Source organism: Perna viridis, chromosome 9 (assembly GCF_037379345.1).
Source record: "Perna viridis isolate PV_CMFRI_1.1 ecotype Kerala chromosome 9, ASM3737934v1, whole genome shotgun sequence".
NCBI lineage: Eukaryota > Metazoa > Mollusca > Bivalvia > Mytilida > Mytilidae > Perna > Perna viridis.
This window is the reverse complement of record NC_142453.1, coordinates 13,568,020-13,584,882: the sequence shown is the minus strand read 5'-3', so window position 1 is coordinate 13,584,882 and position 16,863 is coordinate 13,568,020. Positions and strand designations below refer to the sequence as shown.

Here is a 16,863-nt window from a genome sequence, read left to right as displayed (position 1 = left end):
ACTAATGATTTGGTTATAGTAAAGGTTAAACTTGTGCAGAAAAAATAAAATGAAAATGAAATGTCAACCTTTCAATCCTATTTTTGTTTGGTTATTAATTTAAACGTAAACAGGCATATTGTTTTTTATGGCCTTCTGAGAACATTGATTTACCTTTTTCTTTGAGACACCAGTGATCTTTCTACCCCCTTCCTCTTGTATTACACCAGTATCTTCATAACTCTGTAACTTCTGTAAAGCTTCAGCTAGATGTCTGTCTAACTTTAATGCTCTTTCATCAGCTTTTTCAAAATTATATTCTAAATCATCCATTTTATTCTTCAGCTCAGCTATTTCAGTTTCAGCTGAAGTCAGCTGGTCCTGAGACTCAATTACCTATCAACACAACTTACATAGTACTAGTATATACATGTGTATTTTAGTTTAGAAATTCTCAGATTATAAGGGAAAAAAATGGATTTACTGCATTCATACATTTTTTGTACATGCAAGATACATGTATATTCCAGACCATACACAAATGGTAGGTCAACATGATAGACCAAACAGGTATCTAAACAATATGGATAAACATTTATTTGACAAAATCAATTACATGTACAATACATGGACACTCCCAAATATTATAATGACATATGCTAAAAAATAAAGTTGCAAAAAAACCCAAATTTTAAGCTTGATAACTCAAGACACCAGAATCCTCATACATGTTGTCTGGTCATGAAAAAGTTGTTTTTCCTGTACTTGTAATCCTATCTAGAAGATCTGTTAATTAAAAAAACTTGATGACCTTTGCAATTACGATCCTATAATCTTTTCAAAGTTTTACAATTCGTACAACATGTAAGCTGGGGTAGTTGTAAATTTTGTTTATCACTCAATAAAATGAACTGAGGTGATGGCTTTGAATGAATTTAAATAGAGTATACCTTAAGAGAATGTTCATGGTGCTTTTTATGCAAGTCTGTAACAATTTTGTGAAGACGTTTATTCTCTTTTTGCAATGCAGTCATTTCTTCCCGCACTGTATCTCTTAAAGAAATTTTCTCTTCTGCCTCAGTCACTTCATCTTTCACTTCTACAGATTCCTCAGTTGAAGTTTCCTTTTTTGGCTGCAGGTCCTGAGCTTCTGCTGGAAAATATTTCATAATCTTGATAATAAATTGGTACTTTCACCTCAACCAGTGTTCTCCCCAAGATTTTTGGATAGCGCCATATTCGGTGTGCGGACACAACATTAATAGGTCCATGTCAAAACATGCCACTTCCTATATAATGTATTATTTCAAAATTGATCTGTGTATTCAAAATGTACATTGCTGTTTATGTTTATATGAAATATTCATAGGTAGATATAAATTTTTTTAATTGCATTAATCATAGCTTTCATACCATTTTTTATTTTTCCTTTTTATATTTAACACAAAAAGATATTTTATCAAATTATGATAAGTGATTCTTCATAAATATTTCCTCTTATTCCTACACACCCAGAGTTCTTCATTGATGTTTTACCTGCAAATGTTTGCTGCCTGCAGACCCATTGGAAATTACAATTTTTCATTTGTTTTGGGGCCTTAAAGGCTCATTTGAATGTGTATATATTTGATATTCAATTGATTATCACTATTCACTATTAAACTCTTTTTTCTAGTCTTTGTAACTTTCAGTATATTTATAGATTTAGAACTATCTAATCATACATGTAATAGATCACTCTGGTCTTTAAAATTCATGTTGCCAAAAATTTTCAGGAAGTCAGTAGTGTGGAGCTAAAATAGTTACCAGGAATAAACAGGGATCTTAATTCTTGTTATTTAAAGTTGACAAACTAATTGTTTTGGTTTTTTTTTCTATTTTTTTTTTAATTATTGTTATGTTAAAATGAAGTTTATTCATTACAGAAACCCCATATCATGACTTACAAAAAAAGTCCACATCTTTTTGGTTCACCACACCTCTGATACTATTTTTAGGCTTAGGGATTTTATGATCCATTTCTTAACTGATTTGCATTTATAAATAGTCCTGTGCTTTTGGCCAGGGTTGAGTTACCTTTGACCATAGTCAGTTTTAATTAGTTCAGTATAGGATATGTGTATCTGACTGACTTCTTCCTTAAAATCAAAGTGCTGATAACACTGATGATTTTTGGTTCTTGTGAAAATTGTAGCATGAACAAAATTTCAAAGATTATATGATGTTAAATAAAATTGTGGTCATACATTGCATTTTAAATACTATTAAGAACAGTCCTTTAAAATATTCTGAAAGTCAATCCATACCACGTATATTGAACCAACTTTTTAATATTTTTAAATTTCATTCCATTTCACCTTTTTCTCCATTTTTAAATCCAAAAGTTAAGGTGCATTAACATTCAAAAGCTATATTAACACAGTATTTATCCTACATTATTATATAGATAGCAGTGATTTGCTGAATGTTCAAAGTGTAATTTTTTTCGATAATTCACACTGTGAAATAAATTTGGTAATTTCACTCTCGCACTTTCTCCCACCAAAACATCACAACACGAATGTCAATTCGCCGTTCACAAAATTTTAAATTTATGTTGAAAATTACAATGAATAATGCAGGAATCTACATAATAAATAGGATAATCATTTGGTTATCGTGAATAACCAAAATATGATCACTCGTGCCAAGAACGCAATAAGATTTAACTCATGTGTTCTCTGGCACTTTTGATAAAATTTGGGTTATTCACTCTTTCCAATTAATTATCCTATTACTATAATTAAACTTAAATAAAACCAATATCAATTTAAGAAAATCATTTCCATAACACAAAATTTTCAAAAGACACTTTTATGAATTTTCCTGCCAATTTCACTTGGTTAAAATCAATGCTCTTCACTTCCATTTATAAAAGGTAAAATATTAATGATAGGATTGAAAATTTGACTTGTAAGTGTGTTAAAATAGAAGTACTTCACACATCTTATGCTTCCAGACACATTACTGCAGGAAATAAATTCCCTAAATACAAATTTAATACTAAATATCTTTCAAGGCCAAAAAGGAGTCCCTCAAATCTTGAGTCGATATGAAGACTAGATCTTAATTTTATTTGCAGAAATAATAGAATATTACTGATCTGATTAATTGCAAGAAACATATTTACTTGTTATAAAAGAGGTATTGAATGATATAAAAAGGAATTACATTTGGACTATATTTTTATGTAGTGTTCAGAAATAGTTGAGAAGTTCCACTGAAGGGCCGGCTACATAAGGTATTTTGATCCTGGATCAAAAACCCAATTAATTTGTGGCCGGGTGGGGTGACTGATAAAGAATCTTGTCGGCAATTGCCTTAAGCATCCTGCACGGTCATGCGGAGATTGAAAGACCATTGCTTGTTTACTGCTATCGGTTTCGAGAGCTAATGACCTCAGGGCACACATGTTTCCTGTCGTGATTGATTTTTAATCCTCATATTAAACTTTATAGCACAGTGCTGGTAGCAAGAAAGCACAGTGATGAGGTCAACACACTGAACCTGGACATATGCATTGTAAGTGCATTATTTGTGTGTATTATGATTAAAAGTGGTCAAAATAAAGCTGAGAATGTGTACTTTAAAATCATATATGTAATTAACTACAAAAGTGTATGAATATTGTTTACATGTGTGAGTAATTTGCCTCCATGCTGTCAGCTACCAGAACAGGTAAAAATGTGGATTTTCAGTATTATTTATTCAAGTAAATTTTGTGAAAAATTTCTACAATCATCGTACCATTAGCATAATGATTTTGGAAGCCTTACTTTCCAAGCTCCACAACGGTATGCAACTTTGGGAATTCACTGTGAGACTTTGAAAATTACTTTTTTAACATGTAAAGTAATGGAAACGTTAGAAGTGGTCAGTGAGACCATAAACCTTTCAAGGGCAACAACTCTAACAATGAAACGTCCAACAACTTCAAACCATGTAGAGATTTGTAGGCCTTATCATAAGGATTATTTTATCAAATGAAAGTTCTTTCCTTTCTTTAATAGTTTTCAATGGCTGAAAACTGCAAAAACTAACATATTTTGCATTTCTAGGACATTAACTTCAACAAGAAGTTGGCAGAAAATTTCTGTTCGACCCCTACATGTATGTTCTATTTTTAGTAAAGGGCCATTCTTCAACTGATCAAAAATCCCCATATCAGTTCTATGCCCTAAGGTATATCCATGCCAAGTTCGATTCTGATTAGTCAGGTAACGTTAGAGGAGAAGATTTTTGAAAGAAATAACATTAAAAGTATGGAAAAACATTAAAAAATGCAATAACTCAAACATAGCTTAACAGATTTACATGAAAATTTTACCACTGATAGATCTCATGATGCTAATAACTTTAAACATATCAGAATTTGGCTAAATCTAACAGTTTTGGAGATATATGCAATAAAACTTCTGTCTGAACCTTATTTTCTAATTTAGTAACAGCAACCATGTATTTTGACAGATCAAAAATCCCCAGAACAGTTTATGAGAAACATTCATACCAAGTTCGGTTGTAATTGGTCTGGTATTGTCAGAGGAGACAAGTTTCGAAAAATTGTTAACAACAGCGACTACTACAAACAATGATGGCAACAGACAATTTAGTCTTGTACACATAGTTTTGAGGAGAAGAGTTTTGCAAAATTGTTAACAAAGACAACGACAATGGACACCAAGTAATGGCATTAGCTCACATGGCCCTTTCAGATAGGCAAGCTAAAAAGTCTGTGGATATACAGATTTACATGCAAATTTCACCTCAGATAGATCTCATCATGCTGAACATTTTAACCATATCAGACTTTGCTTAAACCTTAAGGTTTGGAGATATATTCGATGACTGCTGTCTGACCCTGTGTTCTACTCTAAGTATCAGCTGCCATGGTTATCGACAGTTAAAAAATCCCCACATCAGTTCTATGCAGAATACCCTAAAAAAAACCTTCATACTAAGTTTGGTTGTTATTGGTCCAGTAGTATCAGAGAAGAGTTTTGAAAAAAAAAGACAATGGATGTCAAGTGAGCTGACATAGGTTATTTGAAAACAGAAATAAATCTTGTGTTTTTAAGTATCTTTACCAGTATTTTCAGATTCTTGTTTAATTTCTCCTTCAGGAACGTCTGCTTTCTTCTCTTCTGCATCTTTCTGTTCATCTGTATCAGGCTTACTTTCTCCTTCCTTCTTCACATCTACATTAATCTCCTTCTTTCCATCTAACTCTTTCTTCGTCTCACCATCTTTTTTTAGTGTCCCTAATTCTAACACCTCTTCTGCTTCTTTTTCAACCTTTTCCTGTATAGACTTATGGAGTTTTTCATTTCTCTGTAGAAGTCTGTCAAATGCCTGTAGTAATTTTCCAATAGCCCTTTTTGAAAATTCAACTCTTTGCCCAAGCCTCTGTTCTAGCTCTTGTTTATCCCATGTTGATAAGAGGGTTAAAAAGGCTTTCGTTTCATCACTTTCATCTAAAATGTAAAATCAAAAGAAATAAATCAACTTTCTGTGAGGATATGCTGGGTTTATACTCAATTTTCATCAAAAACAATATCTCGTGCGTATAGATATTCTAGCCATTTTTGTACGAAGATTTGTTCTGTTTTTGTCCTATGGTTCTTGTTTTTTTGCCTTTTTCTACCATTTCTAAAGAATTTATTTAAGTTGAATGGTTTGTTTTTCACAGCATGTTAGTCCAGTGATGTTACTTTGTACAGTATTTCTGAATTAATTTAACATCTGTATTTTTAAGAGTATTTTGTCCACCAGTTCAATTATTTTTTTATTTTCAGGTGTACGAAATTGTAAACATGTCAAGCCTGGGTACCAAGATGTGAAATTAGTGGGTAAATTAGTTTGATGAATAGGTCATAATTATGAGCAGTAATTAATAAACAATATTACCTGGTATTTCAAAATACAATAAAAAAATTATTACCTTTAAATTTGGTTGCAATTAGCCGTTAAGATAACACTTGAACTGATTATAATTTGAGCCACGTATGAATGTGTAACGACAAACAGTGAATGGGTTGAGCTGTGATGTCACAAAGTTAGTTTGTAAAGTGAAAGTAAATAGGTAATTGATTATGATATCCGAAGAAATCGCAAATTTGGGGCTTTTGCCCTATAATTTCAACCCAAAATAAACAGAAGAAGAGTAAGCAAATGTCAGACAACATTGACAAACAACTGGATTTGCAACCAGAAGACTAGTATGTCAAAGGAAAATCTAATGGCTACTTCCAAAGAATGTTCGTGTTCCCATCAAAAAACGTAGAAATATTTATGGAATTCTTTGTTTACATATTATTTGCAGTACTTGCATCAGTACCAAACCAACAACACAAGCCAAACGGAAGCTATCGGTAAAAATCAATGAAGTCTGCTGATGATCTTCCTTCAGATTGGAGAGTTCTGCATGATGGCTATCTACATATATTTCAAAGATTTTGAACTTTGCATAGCCTTGAGCATTTTATAAAAGTGCATTTTGCATTAAAGGTTATTTATTTTTGTTTACGTGGTTATGATTTACGAGCCCAACTTAATGCAAAGGTGGTCTTTCCCTTTAACAGATGTTTTATGCATATTAAAGTCACATTTTGGCCTTTAGCAACAAATGAAATTATTATATAGATAACAGTGTTTTATCAAATGTTCCCGGTGTAAATAATTTTTGAAAATACACACTGTGATATAAATTCGGTACCTTCACTCTCAAGACTCTCCTGCCAAAATGTCACAACTTTGATATCTATCCACCAATCACAGAATTTAAACTTCATATTGAAAATATCGATAAATTATGAAGAAAATCTTTATAATAAAAGGATAATCAATTGTTTATTGAGAATGATGCATGAGAATTTAATTCGTGCATGGAACAAGTTCTGCACACTCTTTAAATATAGGCATTCTTTGGCAATCATGATAATATTTTGGTTATTTACTCTTTCTAATTAATTATCCTATTGATATCTGATGAAACATGGAAGATAAACATAAAATGAGTGTTTTTATGTTACAGAACTAACCGGCCATGATTAGATTCTGAGGTTGTCATGTTTGTTTGAATTAATAATTGACAAACGCGGATGCGGATGTGCCAAAATTTCCGAAATTTTTTATTTTCTGCCCATTTTTCGAATAAAAATGTTTTAGGATGGGGTTGAAAAATAGGGTTGGTTGGGGTACCGTAAACACATTTTTTTTGTCCTATCTGCACCATAATGTGGTGTAGTAATATATAATTATGCAAATGATATACAAATGTACAGTACTAAAATTATGAGTGCAAGAAGTTGCTAATAATATTAGCGTCTTAAAAACCTTTCTTACTTTTTGTCTCATCTTCATCAGCTGTCTCAGCATCAAACCTCTGCAACAATACTCTAACATCTTCATCCAACTACAAAGAATTGTACAAACAAAAATTGAAATCAAGAAAAGTGTATAACTCTATATATACTAATTAAGTTTTGGTAAATGTTTGGCTATATTCAAAGTAGTGAAAATTCACATAACAGCAGTTAACATTACTTGTAGGTATGAAATTTATATACCCTAGGTATAAACATTCAATATGAACATGGCTTTAGAATTTGATAAAAAGAAAATTTCTAATTCAAGCCAAACATGTAAGTTATTAGTGACATAAGCAAATGATAAAATAAATCTATATATCAATGACATAATTTACATATTGAGTAGGCATGTACACCTGAAAGTCACTGTTAGTGAGAATTATTGTCTGAGCTGTTTAAATGTAAACATGTTTTTATGTAAAATTTTAGTTTTTGACAAGTCAGCTTAGAGATGAGTTCTTCAATTTATTTTCAAATTTGGCATGTACCATAAATGGACAAGAACTTTAATTGATGTCACATTAAAAGTATTACATGTATACAATTGAACTACTAGTAAACAGATTTCGAGATTTGCAAGTACATTGAACTTTTTAATAATGTCTAATGAATCACAAAATGATGTCTCCCTTAATTCTGTTAGTACATGTAAGTCCTGACTTTTTTTTATTCAGTAATGATAAACAAGACCTGCAGCCTGCAGCCTTTTATTTTTGCCAAACATCTGGTAGCTAAAAAAAATTGCAATAGGTCATGGTGATCATGACCGAACTTCTAACCATCAATTTTAATGTTGCTTTAGTTTAATCAAGATCATGCTGATCAAACCTGATTCCAGTATCTGTTAACTATCATTAACACAGCATCATCAGTTCTTTGCCTGAATTCTAATTGCTCTATACGCTTTCTTAACTCTTCTTCAGCTCTTTTCCTTTGTTCTATTCTCTCTGCAAGCTTTTTATTTTGGAAAACTAAGACTTTTTTATCCAGTTCTTCCTGCAAAAGAAAAGTTTCAGAATCAACAGTTACAATAGTGTATGCATGTAAAACTTGATTGCTTGAGCTAGCTAAATTAACCACAAACAGCCCAAACAATATTTTGATAATAATCTAAGTTTTAATTTAATATAATCTTTTAATTAAACAACTTAAACAATACTTATCTAAATGTAGTTAAATTCTATGAAATGCTTGTTTTTGGTCCTTTATTTGCCCCTAATTCTAAAATGGACTGGGTCATAACCACCAAAATCAATACCAGTCTTTCATTGGTTATGGCACACTGTTATACAATTTAAAGGCAATCCATTCACTAACATTCAAGTTATTGTCTGGACATCGGTAAATACACGTTTCTGGCCTCCCTGTTTTGGCCCCTTATTTTTAAAATGTTCCAAGTCTTATTACCCCCAAAATCAATACCAGCCAGACCATTGTGGCTTAGAATATTGTGGAACAACATCATAGACATTCCTATGCTATTACTGGGGTTATATGCCGGTAGTTGAAATCTATGAAATGCTTGTTTTCATTACCCTTTTTGGTCCCTAATTCTAAACTGGTTGGGGCCACAACCCCTAAAATCAATACCAACCTTCCTTTTGTTGTTTGAAACCTTGTTGTAATATTTCAAAAAGATCAACAAACTAATATTCAAGTGTCTACAGGCAAAGATAACAGCACCATACCATTATACGATAGCAATTTTTTGCAGTCATACAAAAAAAATAAGGACACAGACAGAAGGGGTGGGTTCTTAGACAGGAGTACCGTGGGAATATATTTCTTTTCGCAAGTAACGAAGCTTAAGAAGAAGTCATGGGTTTTTTGTTGACATCAAGTTCCAAAAATTTAATGTATTGCAATCTTGGTAAAATTTGAAAGCATTTCTCCGAAAAAGGAGGAACATTCGAGAATATAATGATAATCATCACCTGGTTCTTGGTTATAACATAGTACAAAGTGTTTGTTTTGTATTCCTTTACCATGCTTTCTACATGTTCCAAAGGTAAATCAAAGTGCTGTTAGCACTGGGTTATTTTTATTCTTGTGAAAACTGTAGGATAAACAAAACTTAAGATAACATGATGTGAAATATAATTATCATAAATCTACATTTCCCGTATTATTTAGAACTGTTTTCCTTATATGTATTAAATTTTGTTTTGTTTAACCTTTTTCCCATTTTTTTTTTAAACCTGTCCAAAAGTTAATTTGCAATCACATTCAAATGTATTTCAATAGAGTATTATCCTACACTGTAATTATACTCAAAAGGTACTAATTTCAGCTTAAAAAATAATTTCTGTGATCAATATAAGATTTTCAAAACTACACTTTTCATCAATTTGAATTTTTCAAATAATTTTACTTGGTTAATTTCTGTTTATTAATAAAAAAAAATATTGATGAAAGGATGAGGATTTTGATTGATAATTGTATTTAACTTCACACACATGTACTAATTTTGTTCCATTTCATATTTTTTCCAAAAATTGTTAAACCAGTCCAAAAGTTAATGGGCATTCACATTCAAAAACTACATGTATATGAACAAAGTATTATCTTACACTGTAATTATACTCAAATAAAACCAATTTCAGCTTAAGAAAATATTTTCCTTGATGAACACAAGATTTTCAAAAATTTCAATTTAAAAGACAGTGTCCAAAAGATCACACAAGTATTCAGTAGTAAGTAAGTAGGACACACTTAGATTTCTATGTAGAAACTAGAGAGCTATTTTAATTACTCAGTAGCCTACATTAATTTATATTGAAATTGGAATCACTCATACAAGATTGTCCTATTGCCAGGGACAAGTGAAACTACCATTCAGACAAGTAAAAGTTTAATTATACTTGTCCTGAAGACAACCAAAACATATTTACTTTTAAACATGTATATACTTAAGGACACTTAGATTTCAATTAGAGCATGAAGAATTTTCATAAACTTGCCTGATTGGACAAGATTCATAAAATGTTAACTTCATATCCTGTCATATTCAACCTGCTGTAAATGAAACTATATGACATGGTATATGAATAAAGCACAATACTTTTTGTCAAATGTTAAGCATAATGTTTTCCCAGACAATTCAAATAGGAACTTCATGAGCAGAGCTTCAATTCAAAAAGAACTACATGTAGCCTTTAATCATCAAAATGGAACTCCCTTCATACTATTATATTTTTAATTAGGGACCATACACACCTGTATTACTCTCACTGACATAACTTATATTATCTTTAATATTGATAAAAAATGCTGATATGATTACATACGATGGAGACATAACTTCTAGTAGGTTTAAACTGGTCAGGAGCTGGCATGTCAGTCAACTGCCATGCCATCCTTAGTTTGCACATTTGTGTAATTTATATTCAGTTTCTAATTTCTGTTGTAACAAGGGACTCTGACCTTTTTGAACTGAAGTTTAGATGTGTTTAATTGTGTCATATTTTTTCCACAGTGGTCAGATTTTAAAGGGGGAGGGTTGTGATGATGCCAAAGTGCTTTTAACCAATCACATTTTTTTGCACCTGTCCCAAGTCAGGAATTTCTAGCTTCTGTATGTCTTGTTTTGTTTCCACCTTTAGTTAATTTTTGTGTTACTTGAGTATATAGGGGCAACTCCTTTTCTGTACCTGTGTATAATGATGTTTTGGGGCCAGCAGCGGCCTACCCTGTGGTATGAGGATTTCCTCAAGGTTCATTGAAGACCAATGTGTGGGCTGCCATTTTCATCCTGGTGGGGTTGTTGTCTCTTTGACATATACATCATATCTATTCTCATTATATGATGCTTAGTCTCCCTTTAGTAAAAAAAAAAAAAAAAAACGAAACATGCACAATGTATAACTGATAACATATGAAGGTGAGTTTATGGTAAATTTCTAAATTCAAAAGGGTATAACTCCCATAAAAAATAGAGAATCAAAATTTCCTGATAATATGCACGACTACATTTGCACATATATGTACATTTTATGATGTTCTTGCTACATACTAAGTTTCAGGAATTTCTATAGAGTGGTTTCAGAGGAGTTGCGATGACAAGCTGATATCTTATTGTGTTGCAGACGGAGAGACAGAGAGACAGAGGGACAGAGTGACCTAACTCCTAGACCTGCTTCCAGCTTTTGGCGCAGGTAAAAATGTGCATATGAGATATACACTTACCAAATTTCCAATAGTTCCTATGTTGACAGGTTGTAAAGTGGCATGTTTCTTTTTAGTGGGAGGTTCACCTGAACCAGTTCCTTGGTCCTCTGCAGACCTTTTAGTGGCCATTTCAAATTATCTCCCTAAACAGATGCAGATGGTGTACCTAAAATTATACATTAAGAACATGTAAATATAAATAAAGAGGTTATCATGATATTCAGGGCTGCTCTGGAAAGATCACTAGCTGCCAATTTATGTTAATAATTTTCAGAAAGTTGAACCAAACAACATATACATAGCATATAGATGCCATAATATTTTTCATACATGTATGGTAGACAGCCCACTGACTGATGAGTTCAGTAGGTAAACTTCATTGGTGACATACATTATACCCCCCAGATTTGATTTGAATGTTGTCTTTGTATGTTCAGAAATAACAGCAGTTGTGCAAAGTTTACACTGTGCTTTTATATTTCAAAATGCATCTTTAGACAACATGGACATGAAAACTGAAGCAGGGCTAAAACTACTTTAGAAATACAGGGAGAAGTGACTTCTCTTTCAAAACTAGAGAGAAGTGGGGAGTGATCAGGGAGAAGTGAATGTGTATGTGCATCATTTATGAACGCCTTTTTCTACTTATATGGGTTATATGTTACTTGTAACATGAATCTTCTTTTTTCCTTTGATCTTTTTATGGAATAACATAGAGACGACAAGCATGTACCAAAATGTATGCTCTAAATTGAAGCAACCAAATAATATTGCATGAAAGGTCACATGGGCCTATATAATGCAATGAGGAAACAGCCATGAAATAACCAAAACACTAAAACCAATATTGCATGGGTAAGCTCCGCCTCTTTGGGAAAAGATTACGCCTACAAAAAAGCACACATACAAATGTAAATTTTATTAGGTTTCATATATAAAATACAAATCTTTAAACACTCATGTCATAAAATGGTTCAATATTTTGATGAATTTGCGACAATCTAATATTCTCCTCTATTGTTGCCGACGCATCTGCTAATGATATATCTTCCTCGACATCTTGAAGAACCTGCAAAACAGTAAACAATCGTTTTAACAAAATGAAATATCTATATTTCCAAAAATTAAGGGCCAATATAGGGCATATAAATGACATCACATCGGAGAAAAATTTTACCGATTTCCGATCAAAAGCACAGGTATTTTGGGCATGGACCCCCCTTTTTTGGGTCCCAAGGTAAAACAATAAAATCTTTTCACTTACGGATCGTGTGGATAGTAGAAAAGGTATTGTAATCGACTGGTTATGGAGTTTTGAGACTTGTTATATGCCTACATATTGTAGAAAATTGTAAATATGGAAAAATAAATAGATTTTTTTTACATTTGGGCCAAAAAAGAGGGTCCATGCCCCGAATAGTTGTGTTTAAAAGCCTTCAAAAAGACAATTAGCATAAATCAGTCTAATTCAATTAAAAAATACACACCTGAGAGAGAACCAAATCATCGCTTTCTACATTTTCAATGTCAAGCCAATCTGGTAAGGAGAATGCGTCTGCCATACTGCCTACTGTGCGGGTTATTAGATTTTCCCGCCAATTGTTATTTTTTTCTGCACTGACTGTCATGGGCGTGTCATTCATGTTACAAATCATTTATAGCAACGCCTTCCTCGTTAGCCAAATAAACTTCTCACGCTGCGCGTTCGAAAGTTTATTTGTCTAACTCGGAATACTATGCTATAAATATAACTTACATGTACATGCTCACAATTTAAGCAGGCATTTTATATGATTATTTTCTTTTATTGAGATTTCTTTGAGCTACATGTGTAAGTAACTAAATATTTCGGACAATATGAAATCAGCCTGCTGACTGAATGATTGGCTGTATTATATATTCATAAAACTGAATTTCTAATCTATACCTCTATCCCTGCCCCAAATTTATTACAACAAAATTAATATATGATTGATTAAGTCAAAATTTCTTGCCAAGCATTGTCATATTGATTTGTCTTCTTTTGGCAGCACTGGAATACAAAATTTCAGGCAGTGACATTCTATTGGAATTCTCATTATATTTTTTTTTCCTGGTACCACTTAACCCTATAATGATACATGTTCGAAGAGTACAGTCATTAAGTGCAAAAAATTAAAGTTCTTAAAGGATAAGGTTGTTGCATATCAAATGAAAGGTCTTAAAGCCTTCATCCGAAATATCGATGTTTTGTCTAGAAATAAATGAGTTGAATGAGTTCAATGAGTGCAAAACTTCAGTTTTTTATATAGTTACGATTGTCGCATATCAAATAAAAGGTCACAACATGTACATGTCAAATATCAGTTTTTTTATACAGAAAAAGAACCCAGTTGGGGTTAACAAGTTCAAAATGCGTAAGTTCACAGAAAGTAGGGTTGTTGAATATCTAATGAAAGGTTGTCAAGTTTACATTATAAAATCACGATGAAAACATCGACAATTTCATTGGACTAGGTTACCAAGTGCAAAAAAAACCTTAGTAGAAGTTAACATGTTATGTGTCAAACCAATTACACTTGTGTATCTTTACGTGTATACATGTATTACACAGAGATAGTTTTCAAGGGAAAGACCTTTCAATTGTTTAACAAACGATTGACAAACTAGTTTTTTATTGGTTTTTGATAATTTTATTTGATAACCCATAAGGGTTTCTTGCTGAAGCTTCCTCTTAATCTAAATCTTTTTTTTTTGCTAAAATTCAATATTTTAACTGACCTATAAAATAATATTGTCCGTACCAGAAAAGCTCCCTTAAGCTCACCTAGGGTCACCTATTATATACTGTGTATTGTGTCAAATAGTCTCCATGTAAATTTTTTATTTCAAATTCCGTAAAACAAAAGAAATTCAATTATCGAAGTCATCCACGTTCATCGACACTTATGTCATGGGTAGCCGAACAATTTAAAGATAAAAGAAGCTCGGTCTTAATAAAGTCTACTGGGCTTGTTATTAATACATGTATAACCCAGCGGCAAAGAAAAAATGATACAAAGAGTGTCACTATTTTTGTAGTTAATTGTGTATTTGCCATGCGGGGATGTACATTGTATGCCCAATGAAAATAAAAAGCTAACAGAAAACAAGAACTTCTGTCTACTTACTTTCTAAACACAATTATTGCACCCATACACTGTGTACTCAAGCTGTGTAACACAAATCAGTGAACCAGTCTGCATCATATATACAAGCTTTTTTTAAAGATTTATTAATTTTTTCTGGCATGTGTATACATTTTCAATGTACCCAAATGGAGATAGCAAACCAATGACGTAGCACTTCAATATATGGTAATTGAGTTACTTCCAGTTTTCATTTATGCATATTAAATAGGTAGTATTGAAAATACAAATAAAGCATCCTAACTTTTAGTGCTAACCCGATGAGAAAACATTTGTTACAGTCGTATCTAAACATATGATACTGGTAGTTTTCATAAATAAAACCCTTTATAAAATTATATTTTTGTGTCACATCTCCTTTAAACAGTCAGGATACCCTGAGGAACAACCATGCCAAAGTTCATTCCAATTGATCAAGCAGTTTTAGAGGAAAAGATATTTGACAAAGCTACACCTATCAAGATTATCTAAAGTCTTCAAGAAAGCCAACATTGACTTTAGTATGTTAGACCCCATGGTATCCAACACTCAAATGACACCGCACTGTCTGCTTGATCAACCTGCAAATAACATGACTAAGCCCCTCAGCAGGTTCCAACAACTAGTCAAGTATGATGTCAAAGGCAGTGAGACTGACATCTCTACTTTCGCAGACACAGTAAGTTCAATAATGTTTATTGTGATAATGATAGATTAATGTCAACAAGTGTATATCGAGAAGACATGTTGTAGTAACAAAAAGATGCCTAATAAAAGAACTTAATTTACATTGAAAAAATAATAAATTCAAATTGATTCCCAGGACCTTTTTTTCTATTTTAAATGTTTTATGTTTCCATTTACCATTTCCTTCATTCATTCAGATTTATCAAAGGTACATCCAGAATGTCATTGACAACCTTCATCAGAGGTTCCCAGACACCAGCCTTCTGGATGCCTTCTCAGTTTTTGATCCTGACCTGATAAACAAGACTGACCCAGGAAGGAAGGAATTCATTCAACATGAAAAGCTAAAGGTACTTATACATACACTTTGAACATTGCTCATTAGAAAAAAATCTTTACAAAAAAAAAAAAAAATCTGACAAAAAAAAGACTTACTTTATTTACTTTCTATATCACAATTTTGTTTTTTTAAGTAGATAAATTTTTTTCATTATGAATTGAAATAAATCAATGCAAGAATGATTTCAATTGTTCAATTTCAAGCATTTTTAATCGTCTTAATTCCTATTTCAATATTCAAGCTAGCTTATGTTGTTCTTTCTTTTTACAGAGGCTTTCTGACCATTTTACATCAGTTGGTGACCTAGAGACACTCAAGACAGAGTTTACCTGACTTAGGCACTTGATGGCAACAGAAATGCAGCAAGACACCCACACTGTTGCAATGAAGAAAATTATCAAGCTGACAGACCTGTATCCATTATGTGCTAAACTTAGTATATGTAGAGTGCCACCTGTATCAACAGCTGACTGTGAACAGTCATTTCCTACACTCAGCAGGGTTAAATCTGTTTTAAGGAACAGACTGAGCCAGAAGATACTAAACAGCCTTATGCAGATATCTATTAATGGACTCTGAAGAGTACAGTACATGTATCTAGAAAGAAAAAAAGTTTATTTTTTTATACTGACCACTTCAGGAACTTTTGTCAAAGCAAAACGCTACATCTCTACCTTATAACTTAAGCTTTAAAATGTAGTCAAAACATCTGCTAAACAAAATATTTCACTCAAAGACCCACATGTTATTTGATCATACCTCCTCTGACATCATAAAAAAAACTTTACTTCAGGTATTTTTTGCCAAACCAGAACTGTTTTAACAATTAAATTACAAATATCTGGAATATCTTTTGCCAGCTACCACACACACACACACACACACACATGTACATGAAATTTTGTACAAATGGTAAATGACATGAAATCCATTTTATATAAAAAGGAACCTACTTTAAAAATGCTTCACACTTAAGGCAAATCCCTTTCTCATATAGGAGAGTTCGCCCAATCTCATTAATGATGCCATATTCACTAATTTGCATATCATTAAGTGTCAAATTTGTTGGCTTTGTTTGTTTGTTTGTTTTTGGGGTTTAACGTCCGAGCAGCAATATTTCAGCTATATTCAGACGATG

General features: G+C 32.2%; 1 protein-coding gene, 1 long non-coding RNA gene and 1 pseudogene across 11 annotated transcripts in view; 1 reads left to right on the top strand and 2 right to left on the bottom strand.

Moving 5' to 3' along the window:
- The window catches only part of LOC148606859 (E3 ubiquitin-protein ligase Bre1-like), a 79,377-nt gene that overhangs the window by 51,276 nt on the left and 11,238 nt on the right, over positions 1 to 16,863 (bottom strand). For 7 of the 10 annotated variants that reach the window (XM_088545607.1, XM_088545612.1, XM_088545606.1 and 4 more), the window contains 6 exons: positions 11,571 to 11,718; positions 8,214 to 8,381; positions 7,360 to 7,429; positions 5,103 to 5,489; positions 930 to 1,132; positions 154 to 375 (listed from right to left, as the gene is read on the bottom strand). In XM_088545607.1, the coding sequence (XP_088401733.1) occupies positions 154 to 375; positions 930 to 1,132; positions 5,103 to 5,489; positions 7,360 to 7,429; positions 8,214 to 8,381; positions 11,571 to 11,681 (1,161 nt within the window). In that variant the 5' untranslated portion in view covers positions 11,682 to 11,718. The remainder of the gene's footprint in view (positions 1 to 153; positions 376 to 929; positions 1,133 to 5,102; positions 5,490 to 7,359; positions 7,430 to 8,213; positions 8,382 to 11,570; positions 11,719 to 16,863) is intronic. The other 3 variants (XM_088545614.1, XM_088545609.1, XM_088545613.1) reach the window with 1 other exon arrangement.
- Positions 12,250 to 15,543, bottom strand: LOC148606861 (uncharacterized). Its single transcript, XR_015915253.1, has 2 exons — positions 13,040 to 15,543; positions 12,250 to 12,621 (listed from the first exon to the last, which is right to left on the bottom strand). It is a non-coding gene; the product is annotated as an uncharacterized LOC148606861 (long non-coding RNA).
- LOC148606860 (uncharacterized) lies at positions 14,638 to 16,304 on the top strand (annotated as a pseudogene).